We start from the raw sequence: 20,899 nt of genomic DNA on the forward strand, positions 1-20,899 counted from the left end.
CCACGTCATCCTCCCCGTGCCATCTCAATTCAGCCCCCTGTAAACGCGCATAAAATGTGCACACGCGCCAAATCTGGCTTCTGTCAACCCAAGCGCCTCTTCCTCGCCACCCAAACGGACTCCCCCATCTCACCCATCCCCGCCACATATCGCTCAGCCCTCCGAGACCCCCATTGGCTACATGCAATGCAAGATGAATTTAACGCTTTAATCAAGAACTCGACTTGGTCTTTGGTTCCCAAACCTGCAGGTGTTAATGTGGTCACTGGCAAATGGATATACCGCCACAAATTCAATCCTGGCGGCTCCTTGGCGCGGTACAAAGCTCGGTGGGTTGTTCGGGGTTTCACTCAAAAGGAAGGCATGGACTACGAGGAGACTTTCAGCCAGGTGGTGAAACCGGCCACGATCCGTGTGGTTCTCAGCCTCGCCACCTCTGGTTCTTGGCCCATACATCAACTTGATGTCAAGAACGCATTTCTTCATGGCGAACTCAAGGAGACAGTCTATTGTGCACAACCATCCGGCTTCATTGACCCCTCTCACCCGGATCATGTTTGTCTCCTCCGTAAGTCTCTCTACGGCTTGAAACAAGCCCCCCGCACGTGGTTTCATCGCTTCAAGTCCTTCCTCTTATCCCTTGGTTTCCATGCATCCAAGAGCGACTCCTCACTTTTCATTATGTCTCACGGGTCGTCCATTGCTTACCTACTCGTCTAAGTTGATGACATAATTCTCACCGCAAGCACACCGCATGTTCTTCACTCCATCATCCACTCCCTCAAAGCAGAATTTTCCATGACAGACCTAGGTGAGCTCCATCACTTCCTTGGCATTAATGTCACACCCAACCGATCCGGCCTCTTCTTGAGTTAGCAACAATATACATTAGAGGTTTTGGATCGCGCCCATATGCTCAACTGCAAACCCGTGTCCACCCCGATTGACACCACCGCCAAACTCTCTGCTACCGATGGCTGCCTCCTTTCCAACCCAACCACCTATCGCAACATTGTTGGTGCCTTGCAATACCTAACCCTTACCCGTCCGGACATATCATATGCGGTGCAACAAATTTGCCTTTTCATGCATCAACCAAGGGATACTCACATGCAACTCATCAAGCGTGTTCTTCGCTATCTCCGGGGTACCACCCACTTTGGACTTCAGCTCTACAAGTCCCCCTCTCTTGATCTCGTGGCCTATACCGACGCCGAATGGGCGGGTTGCCCTGATACGAGAAAATCCACGTCGGGGTTCTGTGTCTTTCTCAGCAACAACTTGATCTCCTGGTCCCCCAAACGCCAGCCGACCGTTTCCCGCTCCAGCGCCGAGGCTGAATACCGTGGCGTTGCAAACTGCGTTGCCGAATCTTGTTGGGTCCACCAGCTTCTCCACGAACTACGGCGCCCTCCTTCTCGAGCCACCATTGTATATTGTGACAACATCAGTGCATCTTACCTCTCTTCTAATCCGGTTCAGCATCAGCGCACTAAACATATAGAGATTGATCTTCACTTCGTCCGTGATCGCGTGGCACTCGGCGAAGTGCGGATTCTCCATGTTCCGTCCAATTCTCAGTTTGCAGACTTGTTCACAAAGGGGCTTCCTTCACAGGTCTTCACTGAGTTTTGATCCAGCTTGAACATCCTCCCAAACGGCGTTCCAGCTGAGGGGGGGTGTTAACATGTATGTATGTAGTGCGCACGTCGCCTCCTAGATTGTAGGATCTGAACTGACTACCCCGGCCTGCGTGCCTTGTCCATGGGGTGTATATATGTAACACTGATGTATGTGTGATAATCAATACAAGAGATCAAGTTTACTCTCCAACTAACATGTTCTATGTGAGAGAAACAAAAAAGAGAAATGTGCTTGCACAAATCGCGATGCGAAAAATGGATGGCTAGGATAGACAGGCCTGGGTGCAGGTGTTCTAAAACATATTTTCCAACTTTAAGCACCGAATTGGAACTTTTGGTAGCAGCTGGGTCGTGGATCAGTTGAACTAATTTGAATGTATTGTGCTTACATTTTCAAATTTGCCCTCTCACAGCTTGAGGACGAGGTATGTGCCCTCACATCTGGTTACTTGCCTATACAATTAAGCACATAGGATTCAGTATAATTTTAAACCAATTTGTATGAAGAGATGGAGTTGCCGCTGGTGGTGTGAGATAGATAATGCCTTTTGGTGCTACTTTTCTAAAGAGGATTCAGGTCTGTCTTCATGCTGCCACTGCTGCTGCGCCCATAATGCATACGCAGCTGCTGCCATAATTTTGGTCTGCAAACACCACAACTCAGTAAATGAAAATATGGGAGGTTTTGGCAACATCGGTCCACGAAGAGGACGCAAACACCACAGCTTGACGACAGCGACAAATAGGAATAGGGGATGCAGACACAGAAGATTTTGATGATTTATCAGGTTTAAGAGGAATCAGTGCTGGACTAATAATAAGGTAGAGTTAATCTAGCAATAATGGTTAATTTTCTTGCTTGATGTTTTAAATTGTTGTGTATTCATTACTTAGTGCCAGATGTTGCTTATGTCTTATATATATGTCACTATGTCAGTAGTTTAAACTTATCAAGGTTTACTATAGTAGCCGGCACACTGTATTTGTAAATTTACACTGAGAATTGTAGGTCAAGTAGTATACTACATTACATTATGTTTGCATGAATTTCGGCCAGTGGGATTTCGTTACATTATTAGACCCTCAACACGATGATAAATATATGACTTCTAACTAGAATAAACAAAAACAAATCCTAACATTACACATGCGTTGCATGTGCGCATTTACTAGTTTCTTGAAAATAGTCATTTTTTTTGGAATTTCAAAGTGTGTATGAAAATTTTACTAACTTGAACACTTTTTTCCAAAATTGTTAAAAAATTACGAAAAAATGATGAAAATTTAGAACAAAAATGGCAAACCACGTACTTTTCTTAAAAAAATTGTCAACTTTTTTGAAACACATACATTTCTTAAATTTGTGAACAACAAAATTCGAAAACTGGAACATTTTATGAAATTCCAGAATATTTTTTATAATTTAAACAATATTTGAAAACAAGAACATTTTATGTTATGCCAAACATTTTTTCCAAATTTTGAACAAGTTTCACAAGGAATAATAAAGTTCAAAAGTAGAAAAATGAATTAACAAAAAGAGAAGAAAAACGAAAATAATTGCAACAAAAAAATGCTTAGGCCCTAGTATATTTGGAAAAATGTTCGTAAATTTGAAAAAAAGTGTTTTTGAATAATGCTCGCCAATTTGAAAAAGTGTTTGCGTTTTTTTTTTCAGATATTTAAGAATTGTTTATGTTTTCAAGAAAATGTTCACAAATGTGATAAATTATTCATCTTTTCAATAAAATGTCTGCAGTTTCAGATATATGTTTACAATTCTGAAAAACTGTTCTTAAACTTTCAAAAAATTCACAAAATCAAAGTATCTTTCATAAAAAAAGTTCAGAAATTTGAAAAAAACGCATTTCCAAAAGAAGTCCAAATTTTGAAAAACGTTTCTTATTTTTATAAATATTCATGTTTTTGAAAAATATTCCAAAAGATGAAAAACACATTAGGATTTTTAGCTATAAAAATGCTTTAGCTAGAATGTCCGGCACAGTTGGACAGTACCAATTTTGATCTGCTAGAGTGTTTTTAGTAAAAAAAAACTCCTACGGTACGTCCTGTCTAGGTGATAAATAATTGCACTACATAAGTAACACCAAATCGAGATGGTTCATGTGGCTATTAGCTTTTTCCCAACCCCTGGAGGTCCTTTGTTCGATGCCTAACAAGTGCACTATTTTTTGGATTTTCGATCCGTGCTACCGCACATACTCTCTCTAATGGACCAGCCCAAGGTGGACTCAGAACATGACAGATCTCCGCGATGTATTTTCTAGAAAGATCATCCTACCCTTTATTATGAAGAGGTATGAATATATCTCGCCCATTGAATTGTTCAAAGGGGTTGTACGAAAAAAAAGTGTAATACTAATATAGTTACAAGATTACATGCATGCTTACTCCATACATGGGGGCAAATTAATTTGGAGTGGATCTCTTTCGGGTGTGTCATGTCACGCCCCACTGTGCTTACATGTTCCGGTATGGGGTGGGCACCAGCACAAGCGGGGTCTTGAGGAGGGGGATAAGCTTGCCTTCCTCCTCCATGCTTAGTACGGCCCCCTTTGGGAGCGCCTAGTCAAAACAATACAACAGGTTGGCCAACGTGAACTCCATGGTAGCCGTGCTCATAGACAACGCAGGGCATATCCGCCGCCCCGCGCCAAATGGCGTTAGCTCAAAATGTGCGCCCTTGAAGTCTACTTGCTCTCCTTGAACCTCTCTGGCTTGAACTCCTTCGGATCATCAGGCCAGCTTGCTGGGTCCCTGCCAATGGCCCACGCGTTCACATAGATCCGCGTCTTGGCTGGCACGTCGTAGCCGCCAATCTGGATGTCCCGCATGGCCTCCCTTGGCAGCAACATCATCGCTGGTGGGTGCAGCCGTAGGGTCTCCTTCACCACCATCTTGAGGTACCCCAGCTTGGCAAGGTCATCTGGCTGCACCCTCTCGTTGCTGCCCACCATGGCCCTGATCTCATCTTGCACTTTCTTCAGCAGTGGCGGCTTCCGGATCAGCTCCGCCATCGCCCATAGGATCGTCACCGAGGCCGTGTCCGATCCACCAATGAACGTGCCCTGCATGTATCCATGGTGGTGAGTGACGTCAGTTAGTTGATCTTTTCTTCGTTGATCAGGACAGGATGTAGAAACAAATAATGTAACGTACAAAGATGATGCCCTTGACGTGGTCTCTCGTGATGCTAAGGGTGCAACTGTTGTCCTTCCAAAGGCCGATAAGGCGGTCGACGAGGTCACCATTGTGAGGCTTGACGCGGTGAGGGTCAAGATGCTGCTCAATGATGATCTCGAATATCAAGCTGCTTGAAGATCCTCTCACGGCGAGCGGCGAGGCCGGTGATTCGGTCGACTAGGCGTCTGATGATGTTGGGGAAGTAGTCCTCGGCGGAGAAGCTGGCCTGCGCGTGTGTGGCCTCCTCGAGCACGTGCTCCAAGTTCTTGTGGTGTGGGAACTTGTCGCTGTTGTACATGTCGCCAAACCCCAGCATGCCAATGACGCCGTCAACGAGGCTGAAGATGTGCTCCTTGAGCGGTACCGGCTCTCCGGCCAAGCCGTTCAAGGTGCTCATCAGTTTCTCCACCTGATCATGAATACAACCCATAACTGTATGGTCTTCCTGGATCAACCAGTTACAGTAATTCTATATTAATTAGTAATGGCCGTACCTGATGCTGGCGTGCGTGCCATGCGGCCTTGACGTGGCGCACGCCAAAGAGTTCGACGACGAGGAACTTGCGCATGGTGTGCCAGTAGGCGCCGTACGGCGCGAACCCGACATTGTTGAGGCCGTAGGACAGCCGTTTCATCCCTGGAGACACGGGCCGGGTGCAACAATCCTCATCGTGCGTCTTCATCACCTCCCGCGCTGCATCTGCTGATGACACCACAACGGTCGTCACCGTGCCGAGCTGCAGCTGCATCACCGGCCCATGCCGCCGCGCCAGATCCCTTAAGCTCCGGTGCGGCTGCAAGCCTAGCTGGTGCAGGTTCCCCAAGATCGGCACCTGGGCTGGGCCCGGCGGCAGCCTGAGCCCTTTGTAGCCCCGTCTCCTCGTCAAGAAGATGAGTGCGAGGAGAATGAGGAGGATGAGCTGCCATTGTTGCGGCAGGGAGAGGAGCTCCGAAGCGAGTGAGATGGCCATTTGAGTTTCTTAGCTGGAGGAGGGACGCAGAGTTTCCTTTTATGGCACGTCTCATCATTGCCAAGTTTGATCCGTGGATCCCATTGCCATATCGGGCCTGCTGGCACGACTTGCCAAATTTGATCCGTATCCGTCGTGCTGGCACGGCATGTGGATTATTTGCATCAGTTTAATCACGCGAAAGCGATTGAGCTGCCGGACGCGGACGTGGGCAAACACAGAATCTCTCATTTGGCGATTGTTTTATGCACAAAGTGTGAAAGAGAATCTCTCATTTGGCGCCATGCTTGCAACACGTTATGCTTTCGCCACCCTGTGCATGCAGCGTCCTCTCCCGGTCACGCCTTTGACAAATTATTGGTTTGATTTTAATCAAGTTATGTTTTCCTTTTGTTGTTGTTGTTGTTGGTTCTCAAGGAGGTTGTAATACGGGTCTACGCATCAATATGATACACACAACCATCTTTATTAAAATTGATAAGCCAACGAGGCCACAGTCATCGACAAGTACAGTACATAACACATGCATCTCTTGGTCTACATCGACGGCTTCTCGACCACTGCTTCTAGAAGCTCCTAGGTTTAAATTTTTTTTGGCCTAGAGGCGGGATCGTGTTATGCTCCCGGTGTGCCGCCGGTGGATGCACCAGGAACAAGACTTTGGCACCCCAAGGATCTGAATGTAATTTTATTTTTCCGCATGTGTGTGTTTGTAAGAACCTCTGATAAAAGCTTGTTTCTGCCGCACATAACATCTCTTTCTTCTATACTCCAATTGGTAGGTACACACGTCAGTGTTGCAATTGGTAAGTATTTGTTCAGGTATCACTGTTGCTTCTTTTTTCTTTTTTCTAAGAAAGGGGTTTCTCCCTAATTTCCATTAGTAGAAACCAATACATCACTGGTGTTATATCATATCAGTTCAGATATCACTGTTAGTGCAAGTGTCCATTAAGTACACCGATCGAGATTTAAGGCACATGCTAGACATTTGTTCAGCCATTTATTTTGATGCCTAAAGTTGCTTTTTTTTAGGATGATCTCTAAAGTTGCTGATCGGTTCAACCACGTGGACGCTTTGGTATGTAATATTTGTTTGCTACTATCGTCTAGTTAGGGAGTGGTTCTGAGATCGATGGTCAAGATATATTTTGATATGTAATCACTCTTGCTGCAAGTGGCCATTAGGTACACACAGGTCGGTCGAGATTAAGGCATATGCTAGATGCTTGCGAATGGACTATCATCTATCTATTATATTATTAAAATAGATAAACGCAGCTTTGGTCAGTTAACTCTTGCGAGATGAGCACATTGTACACACTTCTCTTTGGTCTCTTTGGTCCATCTTATGAGCGAACGACTCAATCCACCATTTCTGGCCATTATCCGTGCCGACATGGCCTGCTCAGTCAGCGTAGGGCCCATGCGACGCCCATCATTAGTGTTAATTTGCAGAAAACACCTTGGGAAGACACTGAGCTCATTTTTCGACCTTGACCTTTTGTTTTGAACATAGAGCGGCATGCTGTCGACTGGAACCCCAATGCAAGCCAGCACGGAGTAGAGCCAGGTCCACAACACAGACCGCGAGCTCCCTTGAGAGCTCGTCGGCCTCCATCTCAGAGTCGTTGTCATCAGTCAGGGACCATAAATGTTTGATTCTACACCTCGGAGGGACGGAAGAGGCTGATGTGGAAGGGGGATGGGACGGACTTGCTAGGGTATGCGACGAGCGCGAGTTGCCTCACGAATCGCCCACAAGCGAGAGCGAGAGAGACACTCAAGCGCATTGTTTTAGTTATGTTAGTTAAACAATATTGAGTTATCAAAATATCTATTTATGATGCTCTAAAGAATATATTTTTTGATTCCATGGGAAATCTCGTCTTTCAAATGCGAATAAATACATGCCAATTGTCATTGGATGTGGCATGAACAATGAACCATCTCTGCGGTGATGAAAGCAATGCATTAGATTTGAACAGAATACAAGAGTGAACAGTACATTGTAATTTTCCCGATAAATTAACAATACTATATGAATATCCAACAATGTTCATTAGATATGACTTGTAAAATATTTTAAAATCATAACCATAAAATGAATTGTGGAGGTTAGACCATGTCACAGGAATTGGAATTGGAGGTCAAACCATTGCAGAAATTTGAGCGCCATATCAAAAACTGAGCTTCATGGAAGGCAATGTTTGACCCAACCGAAAACTGAGCTTCATGGAAGGCCATTTTGCTATGAAAATAGTAAGAATGAAGAAAAAAGCTACCAGAGAGCAAATCAGAATCGCCAACCATTGGAGACGTGGGGCCAGCACTGGGTACAATCCAGTTGAAAAAGCCGTAACTGTTGCCAAGTATGCAAACCAGGTGAGCTTCTTAGTTACAAAGATGAAACAGGTTGTGAACTTATCATCCTCCCACTTTCCCATGAGGCATATAAAGGCCACAACAAATGAGGAGCACATTGCTAAGGTGTCAAAGATCAAGAACACTATAAATGTAACCTTTCCAGACATGGTGGGAAGTCCCGCATTTCCAGAATCACTGCTATATCCTCCGGGTAGAGTGAAAGCAGCAGTAAAGGTGATTGTTGCAAGGAGGATTGCCACCAATGATGTGTTGCTTCTGTATTTTTGGGTCATTGACTCTCTCTGTCTCCTTGATTTAATACTCTCCTGTTTCGTGGCTCCCTTGCGAAGATTATACAAGGAGATGTCATCATCACTGGGATCAGCTTTTGACATGAGAACATGCACTTCCTTCTGCAAATGAACATGAGGATTAATATACTGTATGGTTCAATATACTGGATTAGGAAGGTTTTGTAGAACAGCCATAAAGACTAGCTACATGGTTCAATAAACTGGATCATAATTACGTACCCAGTCCAAAGTCTTGTCATCGATTGTGATGCTCGACAATTGCGAAGCCGCTGAATTCCCACGGTTGTCCAGAATTGTTGGGTCTATACCAATATTTTAAATAGCGCGTTACAAAATATAGCGAGGCCCTTCTCTAAATGCTACACAAGTTATAGCGCGCTAATAGCGTGCTATATTTCAAAATAGCGTTTGCAAAAAAATCAAATATATCTAGAAATAAAGTATTTAAGCAACTAATTTTTTCATAGGAGCAAGCAATATATGCATAAGGGCCAAATCCAGCACATAAAAATAGTAAGTCTCAAACATCAACAGCCATAGTTTTAAGAGTCAACATCAACAGCCACCGGGGCAGCCACCTGGGCCTGCTGGTTAGGTCTCGTGGGAGAATCTGATAAAAGGGTTGGTTTTGGCCTGCTGGGCCTGCTGGGCTGTGCTTATTTTAGTTTTGCATGGTCTGCATGTTGTAACATTACAACGTTACAATGTTACAGCGTGTGTAGCGCGCTAATTACGCGATTAGCGCCGTAGCGTCCGATTTTGCCAAAACATCTCCCTTCCAAATATGCTATAACCGCGTTATAACGGCGAAATAGCGTGCTATTTAAAATATTGGTCTATACTCTCATGAGATAATAAAGCAGCAACAAGTCTAGGATCACATTGCTCGACTGCATAATGTAGAGCGGTTCTTCCAACCTTGTCTTGCATGTTAATAAGTTTCCGAAGTTGTCGTGTTTGCAAGATATATTTGACAAACTCCAGATGGCCATTTTTTACAGCTATGTGAAGGCATGTCAAGGTATCACCACTTAATGACCTCTCTCCATTTTTTTTTTGAAAAAAGGGGTGGTTCCCCGGCCTCTGCATCAGAAAGATGCATACGGTATGAAAAATGACGTCGAGTATTAGACTATTAGTAATGATTATATAATAACATAATAGAAAACATGAACTACGCTAGCTCTGGTTTGCTGTACATACGTACTTTTGTAACCATAACTTGTATTCAACAGGTCTCACCTTTATTTCCATTTCTCGCTGCAGCATGAAGAGCATGGCGTTCATACTGTCCAACATCAGAAGAATCATCAACGTCTAGTAGCTTTTCAGAAACATCTACATAATTCCTCATCACGGCGATGAACATGGGTGACTCAGTGTACTTGGTCACAGCTCTCGACAGGGCAGACTCTTCTGCTATCAAATCCAGTGCAAGTTGCTTGTGGCCATTGCGAATAGCATGATGCAGTGCGTTAAATCCATACCTGTCTTGTTGCAAGATTGCTCGACTCAATCGTGGTCTTCTGCAGCATTGCTGCAGTAATTTAGAAGCCAAAGAGGCATGGCCAAGTGAAACAGCAATGACAAGCGGCGTCTCGTTCTCGCAGTTGACCTTTTCAAGGAGAGAACGCTCTAGTGCCAGCGCATACAAGCAGAACTCTTCGTGCCCATGAATGGTGGATATGTGGAGGCAGTTGTTCCCTTGCGGAGTTACTCCAAGAAGAATGCTTGGACTCTTTGTAGCCAACACCTCAATGTCCCAGAAAACACCAAAGGTGGCTGCTTTCAGGATCCGTTCGTCCATCAATGATTGTCCTCCAGTTGCATCAGTTGTCGGTGTATTGGCAGCCATCTATCTCTGCTTGAGCTAGGTTTACTGCACAAAAGAAGAAAGAAAAGGAACAAAAACATAAATATAATAAGGTGGTCTGCTATATGCTGGATAGTAGCGTGTATATTACTCCCTCGTTCCTTATTAGTTGTCGCTGATTTAGTAAATATATCAGCAAATATAATAAAGGTGGTTTGTGAACATGATAACTACGCATCAGACTTTATGCAGCAGATTAACACATGTACATTGACGAAGAGAAATTCCTCAAATTAGTGTACAATATACTGAATGTTTACAAATTAATTTTATTTTTAAAAATCAAAAGGAAACAAATTTGTAAAATACGCAACTATTTCCCATGGAAAATCCAATTACACACTACTTCAACTTAGCAGTTTAAATATTTTGTATTTATATTAATAATCGACTTTTAGAAATTTGACCAAACGCTTTATAGGAACTAATCTATTTTACGGGTAGATGTGTAATAAGTTTGATTGGATTAATAAGTTTGATTGGATTCTCTTGGAGTGCTTGGGACAAAAGGTTGCAATTTTTAGTGAAACCCTATTATTACTTCAAAGAACAGTAATGAGAGTGATGCACATATTAAGAAAAGTTATCAATACTAATAGTTAACAAAATTGTTTTAGATTGTACGTTCAGTTGATAGTAGTATATTTTTTCAAAAGAAAATACTATTTACATGTTGCGCGCGTGTGTGTGGCCCAATATGTGATAATTTCGTAAAAAAAAAAATCAAGCTGGCCGATGAAGGAAACGATGGAGAGACGACGGTTGTGGCAAAGAAAAGATAGGAGGCTATATAATTAAGCTGAGGTGAAATAGTAGATACACACCTCGCACAATATCAATAGCAGAGAAGGTGCGTGCGTAGTCGCAAGATGAAGGTATGTGGCAGCCCGCTCGATGATGTTTTCCATGGAGATGCCAACAACTTTAAAAGGAATTGCAAGTCTACTGTCAACGCACAAGTCGTGACTGGAGCTAGAGTCCAGGTCCTAGTCTTTGCTGTGTCGTGTTGTTATACCAAGTTGTGGCAAGGATTGTCTTGATTCATTCTTTTCTGAGAGGGTTTCTTTGTTGTTTTAAAGAAAAAAACAAGGATTATCATCTTGTTGTGAGGCTCTAAGTTGGGCAGCCCAGATTTCCTCCTACTAGTCTTTGCTCCACACACTGACTCGTTTCGCACAGATGTTCACACTGGTCACATCGTTTCTACTACCTGTATTGATTCTGACAAAAACATCTCTATTCCGCGTCTGCAGGACTAATTCCAACTAATTTTCTAGTTAACCTGAACAAATATATTTTTTGGAAGCAGGATCAGCCCCTGGCGTCTGCATCCTTGCATCCTAATGATGCACAAAACCATAATTATGTTAATGGAGCAAGTACGAGTACGGTTAGCAAAATTCAGTACATATCAAACAATCGACCGAGAAAAAAAATGCCACAGCTGATGTAAAACAGGCAAACATGACTATGCACAAAGGCCTGTTGCTGGACCACCATTCAAAACCGTTTGTATGATTCCCATGCAACCGTCCCATATGCCCTATGCTCCCGCACTTCCACTGCTTGCAGTATATAAGGACCACATACCGATCCATTCCGTAGCCTTGAAAATGACCTTCCAGAAAATTGGTATTGTCATGAGTGCAGCCATTCAGTGCCCAGACTCATCTGCATCCGGACAGGAAAAATTCAAAAAAACTACTAGAAAAATAAAAAAAATCCACTTTTTTCCCATGGTAGACAATTTATTTCGTGAGGTTCGCTCCAAATATTAGCTCAGTTGGACATCTGAGTAGCTCTCAGCAAAAAAGACAAATCGGGACAAAACAGTACATGAACAGTAAACTGTTTTACAAACCCCGAATTTGTCTTTTTTGCCGAGAATTTCTTAGTTGTCCAAATAATTTGAAAATTGGGGCCGGCCTCACGCATCAAATTGTCTACCATGGGAAAAAATTGGAATTTTTTGAATTTTTCTAGTATTTATTTTAATTTTTTTATTCTACACGGGTGCAGATGAGCCATGGCTCAGAAAAGGATTTTCGTATTGTCATCTTCTATCTATCTATCTATTATCTTCTATTTTCTATCTATTATATACTACTCCCTCCGTCCGGAAATACTTGTCATCAAAATGAATAAAAGAGGATATATCTAGATGTATTTTAGTTCTAGATACACTCCTTTTTGTCCATTTTGATGACAAGTATTTTCAGACGGAGGGAGTAAAACAGATGAATAGGCTAAAACTTCCCACAAGATTAAGAAAGATCTGATCATTGATTTGTTAGACTTCAGTTTGTTGCCGTTAAATTTAAGTACACGAAAATTACCCACTTTGCCATTAAAAAACCGCATCCATTACATACACCATTTTGCATTCTTAGAATTATTAGTTTAAAAATATTACCCACCGCTTGCCGTGCATTAGCATGTCCTGACCTAAATTTTCACCTCATCCTCTCCCGTGTAGATAGCAAGTCAATGGCGGCTGCCATCATCATTCTCCGATTTGAATCTAGTCAGCCGCCTGCTTCCGTCTCCCCTCCTAATTTTTCCGTCAGTAACCTCTTGACGTTTTCCATGGTTGCATGCAATCAGCCCTTAATGCCTCACACCACCGCCAAACTCACATCTCCATGTCTGTTCCGTTTCCTTAACGATGCCCGTAGTGAGAGTATCATGCATAGACAATTTTAATGATGTGACATAGAATTAAATGACTATGTGTCTTGCTTGGCAATAATTGAAGTCATTTATAAGATACTAATATATGATAATATGCATCACGGGGTAGTATCACCACTAATACCATACTCCCTTTGGCCCTTCTTACTCCGCGTATAAGACTTATTTGAAGTCAAACTTTGTCGACCTTGACCAAATTTATATATATGATAAAAATATCAACATCCACAATATTAAAGTTATACAATATGCAATTTATATTCCTGACACATCTAAAGATATTGATTTTGTATTGTGAATATTGATATCTTTTCCTATAAATTTGGTCAAACTTTAAGAAATTTGACCTTATACAAATCTTATATGGGCAGTGCTACGCGTCAGCTGGCGGATCTTTTAAAAAGATCCGCCGCCTCATGAGCCGTTCGATTGTAAAACGCAAGCCGTACGTTATTCTTCTCTAATTTCCTGTAACAATGCTCTTGTTGCGGAATCTCTTCTTCTCTAACTTTCAGCAGCAAGAGCCTTGTTACAAAAATCTCTTCTCTAATTTTCTGCAACAAGGCCTCTGTTGCAAAATATTCTCTTCTTTAATTTACTGCAATAAGACCCCTATTGCAAATCTTTTTCTTCTCTATTTTTCTGCAACAAGACCCTTGATGCAAAACGTCTTCTCTTATTTTTCTGTAACAAGACTCTCGTTGCAAAACCTTCATTGCAATAGGATCCAACATCTCTAGCTTCTTCTATGTATTCCTGCAACAAGACTGTTGTTGTGAAAACTTGCAAGAACACCTACGACTGCAATGGAGAGAGCACCCCGTGGTCTCTGCATCACCCCATTTTTTGTTGCGGTATGCCTTTTTGAAGCAGGTCCTCAGTTGCGAGAACTGTAGTACCGAGCGCTCTGCATGGTCAGATGAGATTCAACGCATGGATAGAAGAGATAAAAATATGCTGCCATTTCGTTAGAGATAGGGATGGAGGAAAGAAGCTCTGCGCTGGTCCATCAAGACGTGTCAAGTGTGGAATGTGGTGGATGTGAGAGGAAAGATCGGTCGGTTGACCACTAGCTTTTTCCATCTTATATTCAGAGTAAAAAGGACAGGAGAAAGTATGTATGCTACTAACCACTACGAGCACTGCGGCGGCGGCTAAGTTACGTGCGTTCCTCAGGGGATGGGGAGCTAACCATGGTAGTGACTCTAAAAAGGAGCGCGCCAGGCTTACGGAGGAGATTGCGTCACTAGACTTAGCGGCGGACGTGAGATCTTTCTCTGAGCAGGAATGGGCGCATAGGTATGCTCTAGAAGACCAAGTACTTAGTATCTTGAGAGCAGAAGAGGAGTATGGGCGACGCAGGGGCGGAGTTAAATGGGTGACTAAAGGGGATGCAAACATGGGATACTTCCACGCGTTTGCTAATGGGAGAAAACGCAAGAGTTCTATCCTGCGTCTTAACCATGATGATAGGATTTTGGTCACTCGGGCGGAGATTAGCAGCCATATTTATGATTTCTTCATCGTCCTATTGGGGACGGCCGAGGAGAAAAAACTTAGCCTTGGGAGGATCTGTGGGATCCTTCAGAAAGGGTGAATCCGGACGAAAACGCAGGTTTGGCCCTCTCCTTCCTCCCGGAGGAAATTGACAGGGCGTTAGCTTCAATGAAAACGGGCACTGCACCTGGGCCCGACGGGTGGCCAGTGGAGTTCTTTAAGCGTTTTTGGCCGTGCTTTAAGCATGTTTTCCATGCAATAGTCAATGGCTTCACGCTCGGGCAAGTGGACCTAGCCAGACTAAATTACGGGGCGATTAGCCTTATCCCCAAAGTAAAGGGCGCTGATAACATCAAGTTGTTTAGGCCGATTACGCTCATCAATGTCCCGTTCAAGTTATGTGCCAAAGCATACGCCTCGAGGCTTGCTCCTATTGCTCAAAGGGTGGTAAGTAGGAGCCAGACTGGGTTCCTCAAAGGGAGAAATATTTTGGAGGGCCCGATTGGGCAGAAATTGTGCATGAGCTGAAACGTACAAAAGGGATGGGACCTGCTTCGTCTAAATATTTCCCGGATGGGAATGTGTTTAACGCCAAGACCTCGGGTTCACTGTTCTGGAATGGGATTCAGGCGGTTAGACCGGCTTTTACGCTTGGTGCGAGGTTTGACATGAGAAATGGCATGTCCACGCGGTTCTGGCTTGACATGTGGATGTGTGGCAGGCCTCTCTGGCAGGAATTCCCGCAGCTGTATAACGTGGCCTCGGACACGAATGTTTTGGTGGGAGAGGCCCTGCGCTCTGCGCCCCCTGCGATCCATTTTATGAGGCCATTGAGTACGGCTGAGCTGGCGAGTTGGGACTCGCTGCAGGCTCAAATTGGATCGATTGTCCTGAGTCAGGAAGCTGACAAAGTGTCATGGGACTTGTCGGCGTCTCGTAAGTTCTCGGTTAAGTCCTTATACAGCAAGTTGACTGAGGGTACCGCCTTAGATATACCTAGGGGGCTATGGAAGGCTAGGATTCCGCTAAAGATTAAAATATTTCTTTGGCAAATGTTTCATAACAGACTCCCGACAGCAGATAACGTGGCCAAGCATAACGGTCCTTCGGACGGGTCCTGTGTGGTGTGTGAATCGCTAGAGGATGCGAATCATGCACTTTTTCATTGCGCACTTGCACGTTTTGCCTGGAGTGCGGTGCGCGAGGTGTTCCAACAAAACTGGAACCCGCGATGGGGGGCTGAGTTGTTGGTAATACAATCGCAGAGGGGTGCCAAGGCCAGGGTCTTGTGGAGTTGCTTGGGAGCATTACTTTGGTTCTTATGGACAGTGAGAAACAAAATGACTATCGAGCACAAGTTCCCGGCTAACCCGACTGGTGTTATTTTCAAATGCCATCTTTTTCTACAGACCTGGACTCCGCTGGTGAAACAAGGTGATGCTGACCTCATGAGGAGCACGATAGAGAAGATTGCCAGTAGCATCCCGAGACTGCGTCAATCTTCTTGAACTTCATTGGGAGACAAACTTTACTTTTGGATGATTTGAGAGTTGGCTAGATGGTTGGTAGGGGCCTGCCTTTTGGACTTTGGTCTGTAATATGCGTGGCCGATGTGGCCTGTTGAGACTTTCGAATATGTGGTGTGTGTTTGCGTTGTGGAACTCGGTGTTGCTGCCTTCGTGGCTTTATTAATTTAAAGTCGGACGCGTCTAGCGTCTTTGTTCCAAAAAAAACCACTACGGGCAACCTGAACGCTACCCGATCCTCTACCGCTCGCCGTGGAGCATCTCGCTTATCTACATCCTTTATCTCGGCCTCACTCTAACTGAAGGTGCGAGCTATGCTGACAGAATAAAGTAAGAACACAGACTGGAGCAGAACGATTGGCATTGTCACTTCATTCATTATCTCAAACATCTTCGGGTGGATTTACCTGGTGGCATTGATTCAGGTCGTGGTGGATGGTGCACAGAGCTGCCCCGCCCCCCGCGTCGCCCCCGCTCGGGCGATTCGGGCGGGATCTAAAACCCTAGCCGCCGGGGGTCCCCATCCGTCCTTCCCTCCCTCCACCGCCGCCGAAGGACGCCACCGGTTATAGCCCGGGGCTGATGGCGGTGGCGGGGGTCTTCCCTCTTGCCTGCGTCGTGCGGGCGGTGCGGAGCCCCGCGGCGTGGGTGGCTCGGCTGATCTGGCCTGGCGGCACGGCGGGCCTGCCTTCAGGCGGCGGCTGCCTCGGCCAAGCGCGGCGATGGTGGGGTGCGGCAGCCGGCCCTGCCTCGGGCTGCGTGGCGGCGTTCGGCGGCGGCGGCCGGGTCTGCGGCGACACATCATCTGACCTTGGATCGGCGGTGGCGGCATGGATGGCCTGGTGGTTGGGTCGGCACCATGAGGGTTGTGCCCTCCGGACAGATCTGATCTGGCCGGTGCGGCCTGCTTCATGTGCGGCGGCTCAGATCGGCGGCGACCCGTGCACACAATACGTGATGGAGGTTATTCGAGCGGATCCGGATGAAAACCTTGTGCTCGGCTTGATGCCAAGACCGGCGTTGGTGGCACCCTGAGGTGTCATTACCTTCTTGAAGGCATCGCTGTGGAGAAGCTCTAGACCTCTATCCGCTACCTCCGGGGGAAACCCTAGATCAGTTGATCGGATGACGGCGGCGCGTTGGTGTCATTTCCTCCTTGGGGGCGTCATTCTTGGAGGCGTACACGGGATCGAGGGACCAGCGGGCGCCTTTTTTGGTGGAGCGGTACTTCATCCTTCACATTGATGACGGCGGATCTCGGCGGCGTGGTGCAGTGGAGACTCGGCGCCCGATGCGCGGTGGACTCGCGCAGGTGGAGGTAGTTGTTTGGCGTCAAGGTGGCGTCGATCGCGGAGTGGCCTGACAAGGTAGAAGCCTCAATATCTGCTCTGAAGACGGATCTGTGGAAGATGGCGGCGACGACACATGTGAGTGCGTCAGACCAGTTTATGCCACAGACCCGGTATGTGGCTCGGTTGGGGCTTCTGACTTTTCATGATAGGCTTAGGTGAGTAGACCGGGTATGTCGCCCAGATAGCACCCCTTCGACTAGGAACTCAAAGAGCAACCTAGAAACAGAGATACAAAACCCCAGGTACTAAAACTACAGTTTTTAAAGGGATCATGAGGTCTATGACACAACGCAGACAAAACGGAGCCACGAAACATTCAGGAAATACAATATTCAACATTGACACGCCTGTGGAAGCTTCAGCCTTCTATTCTTCCAGTCCCAGCTCTCCACCCATGCGGCACCCTAAAGACATATTGGTGTGATGTACTCTATTCAATTGTCAACTTTGTGTTATGGTGAAGGATTTCTATGCCTTTTAGATGTAACATGTACAGCTATTGCAATTTCAGTTGGAGCCTTCTGTGCACTGCATATGCACTTGCTACCGATGCAGATGTGGTGCTGCAGGATTATAGTTTCTTCTGTTTTGGCTCCAAGTTATATATGCACATAAGAACAGAAGTAGCTCTTCAATATGTTATTCTGAAATATGGTCATAAACGGTTGCTATAATTTTACTGCATGATTATTTCTCAGAATATTATGTTCGAAACAAAAGTAGCTCTTCTGTGTTACACTTGTCGCAGTTTTGAACTAAAGGTTGAATTTTGGATTGAAGGGGTACTAAAAACTGATCGCCACCGTTATGACTATTGAAGTGACTTATAAGGGAGAGATTCCTTCCTCCTTTCAGTCCGGCCTTTTGAGATGGAGTGGGCTCTCCGCTGAATGTTAGCCCATGTGCGCAAAGACGTATAGAACGTGGGCAGAGTGTGGGCTAGGCCGAGTTGGACGCTATCATCTGGTATCAGAGCCAACATCGCTATGCCTTTCCGAGGGGCTTCTCAGGAGGGATGGGATGTTAGGGCTACTGTAGGCTGGTGAGGCTTGCTCGGTTTAGTCCCACCTCACTTACGGGAGAAGGCCTTGATTAGCTTATAAGGGAGAGATTCCTTCGTCCTTTCAGTCCGAACTTTGGAATGAAGTGGGCTCTCCGCTAAATGTTGGTCCATGTGCATATAAAGTTTCAGAACGTGGGCAGAGTGTGGGCTAGGTCGAGTTTGACGCTAACATACTTCCTAGCAATGCATTGCACGAGGTAGTGCAGCCCAAACAGAAGTAGTAAAAGAAAAAGCACCGGAAGTAAAAAGGCAGTGGGTGGCCGATGGGGACTATGAACGCGCAAGGGGCAGCGGTGGAACGCTTCGCACAAGACGACAAGAGCGAATCACGATGGGAAATTTAGGGACTCAGGAAAATTCAAATTATTTCAATTAATTGGTAACGTATTGAGATGAAAATGATCCACTAAAAAAAAGGGGGAAAATTTTAGTTCAATTAAGGTGCGTTCGCCCACCAAATAGGCCCATATGGCCATATCTCTTTCCTCATCATCAACAAAATAAAATAAAAGCGGGATCAATAACTCCCGAACGTCTGATTTTTAAGGATTCCCGCCGAACGCGTTGATTATCGTCCGATTTGCTGCACAGATCTTAATGCGTCCTGGTGTGCCACGTGAGATTGCCAGGGCGTTCGGCGTTTTCCCACCCCATCGCGAACGATCCCAGCTCCCTTATCCTGTCTATCCCCACTCACTTCCAACGCCGACCGCCCACCTCCCCGCGCGGGATTCTTCTCCCCCGGCGGCGTGTTCACCCCCCGCGCTCCACCGTGCAGCGCTGCTCGTCCCTCTGATGTCTCCATCAGCTCCCCTCCTCTGGTCGCGGCAATCGGCGCCCAACCTCTTTCGCCGCCTTACGTGGCTCCCTCCTCTTCCACCGCTTGAGGAGGAGTGCGTCCAGAACGGCCGTTCGAGGAGGACAAGTGGAGCCGAGCTCGCGCGTCGCGGCTTCGATGGAGGCGACCAGCGAGGCTGGACTTCGGGGATGGGGGAGGAGGCGGAGGAGGCCGCTGGGCTATGCTACGATCGATGCCCGCGACATGTATCCCGGCGGGAGCTCGAGGTGGTCGCGGCGGTGAGGAGGTGTGACGGTGGAGCTGTGGGTGCTGATGATGACCTACCGTAAGGGATGTCGCGGGTGGTGGTGATCGACGATGTGGCGGCACGAGCGTCTCCTGGCTGCGCCGTGGACGGCGGACTCTAGCGCCGTAGGCAGCGGAGGTGCGGAGCTACGTGTCATGGCGTCCTACCCTTCGGCGGCGCCATCCCCGTGGGCGGCGCAGGCGCGGAACTCGGCCTCCGGTAAGTCCTGTTTTCTTCTGAATTTTTGTCTGAATTCAGGGGGTGTGCGATGTAGTTGCTCTGGACAGAGGGGGAGAGGTGGCTTGGGGAGGGATTGGGCGACGACAGCAATTTCACTGGTGTTGGTGTGCCGTCCAGGGGAGCGTACACAACGGCCGCGGGCGGTGTAGACTTAAGCGCCGCTGCTGCCCATCGCGGTGGACCGGGAGGAAGCGTTGGAAGCCGTCGGTGCTCAGTGCAGCAGCCATCAGCGACAACACAAGTACACAACTGCAGTGGGGCGGCGCTCTCCTTCCGGCGGTGTGCCGGATTTGCCCACAAGTTCGGCCGTCGCGAACATCGGCGAAGCCCATCGTGGTTCGGTTGGGCCTCCTCTCGCGGGTCCTCGACCCGTCCCCTCTCGATGCAGGTCCCAGAATGCCTCCACTTTCCTCCAGCTATATCGGTGTGGTCTTCTTCTTTATGATTAATTGAGCATCTGTACAAATGATCTGGTGCTGTTCATACAGAGTATATGTGCTCTGATTGAGATTAGAGATGATGGCAATCGTTATACATTATTGATGGCAATTCTTTAACTTATATGTCTATTTTTAGATTTGAATCAATCCACCCTGGTAAGACACAAAAAACAGAGGTACATCATGTGGCAATTGTTTGTGCTGTTAGCCACCCTTTTGTTGAATTTTGCCATGGCAAGTTCACATTTAGTCACATTTGCAAATTTGTCACATTGCCAAATTATGAACGTCCAACCTTTTGTTACATTGCAGTCTAGGTAACAATAACTAGTAGTATTTGCTCTTCTTTGTTTCTAGCCACTCAAGATGGCGCCTCAATAGGTTCGAGAAATTGTACCTCTAAGCAAACGAATGCCTCCTCATTTTTGAAACTGTAGAATGAAATGGGACCATGATGCTTCACCATGTTCTCCTTCTGCTTCCATTTATTGTGGTTTTATTGCTGCTGGTCCATGATATCATGGTGAGAAAAAAAATCGATTTTTACGATTTTTGCCATGTGATCAGATATGAAACTTGCCATGCTATGAACGAGGTCCATAAAGTTGCCTTTGTGACTAGTACCCCAAAAAA

At 45.9% G+C, this 20,899-nt stretch overlaps 1 protein-coding gene, 1 long non-coding RNA gene and 1 pseudogene across 2 annotated transcripts; 1 reads left to right on the plus strand and 2 right to left on the minus strand.

Moving 5' to 3' along the window:
* Positions 1–3,995: 3,995 nt before the first annotated feature.
* Positions 3,996–5,818, minus strand: LOC119273696 (annotated as a pseudogene).
* A 1,966-nt stretch (positions 5,819–7,784) lies between these two features.
* On the minus strand, positions 7,785–11,262 carry LOC119270760 (ankyrin repeat-containing protein ITN1-like). The gene is made up of 4 exons (XM_037552814.1): positions 11,197–11,262; positions 9,742–10,378; positions 8,719–8,801; positions 7,785–8,598 (listed from the first exon to the last, which is right to left on the minus strand). Exons 2-4 carry the CDS (start codon positions 10,352–10,354, stop codon positions 7,999–8,001), a joined length of 1,296 nt encoding a protein of 431 aa, XP_037408711.1. The 5' UTR covers positions 10,355–10,378; positions 11,197–11,262; the 3' UTR covers positions 7,785–7,998.
* Positions 11,263–19,193: 7,931 nt separating this feature from the next.
* LOC119270761 lies at positions 19,194–20,546 on the plus strand. The gene is made up of 2 exons (XR_005134298.1): positions 19,194–19,805; positions 19,944–20,546. It is a non-coding gene; the product is annotated as an uncharacterized LOC119270761 (long non-coding RNA).
* The last annotated feature ends 353 nt before the right edge of the window (positions 20,547–20,899 follow it).

Source organism: Triticum dicoccoides, chromosome 3A, assembly GCF_002162155.2.
Source record: "Triticum dicoccoides isolate Atlit2015 ecotype Zavitan chromosome 3A, WEW_v2.0, whole genome shotgun sequence".
In the NCBI taxonomy this organism is placed as follows: domain Eukaryota; kingdom Viridiplantae; phylum Streptophyta; class Magnoliopsida; order Poales; family Poaceae; genus Triticum; species Triticum dicoccoides.

Coding starts and splice junctions, on each gene's coding strand:
- LOC119270760 (XM_037552814.1), bottom strand. CDS start 10,354: ATGGCTGCCAATACACCGACAACTGATGCAACTGGAGGACAATCATTG. Junction 8,802..9,741: donor AGCGAGAAATGGAAATAAAG/GTGAGACCTGTT, acceptor ATATTGGTATAG/ACCCAACAATTCTGGACAAC. Junction 8,599..8,718: donor ATGACAAGACTTTGGACTGG/GTACGTAATTAT, acceptor GTTCATTTGCAG/AAGGAAGTGCATGTTCTCAT.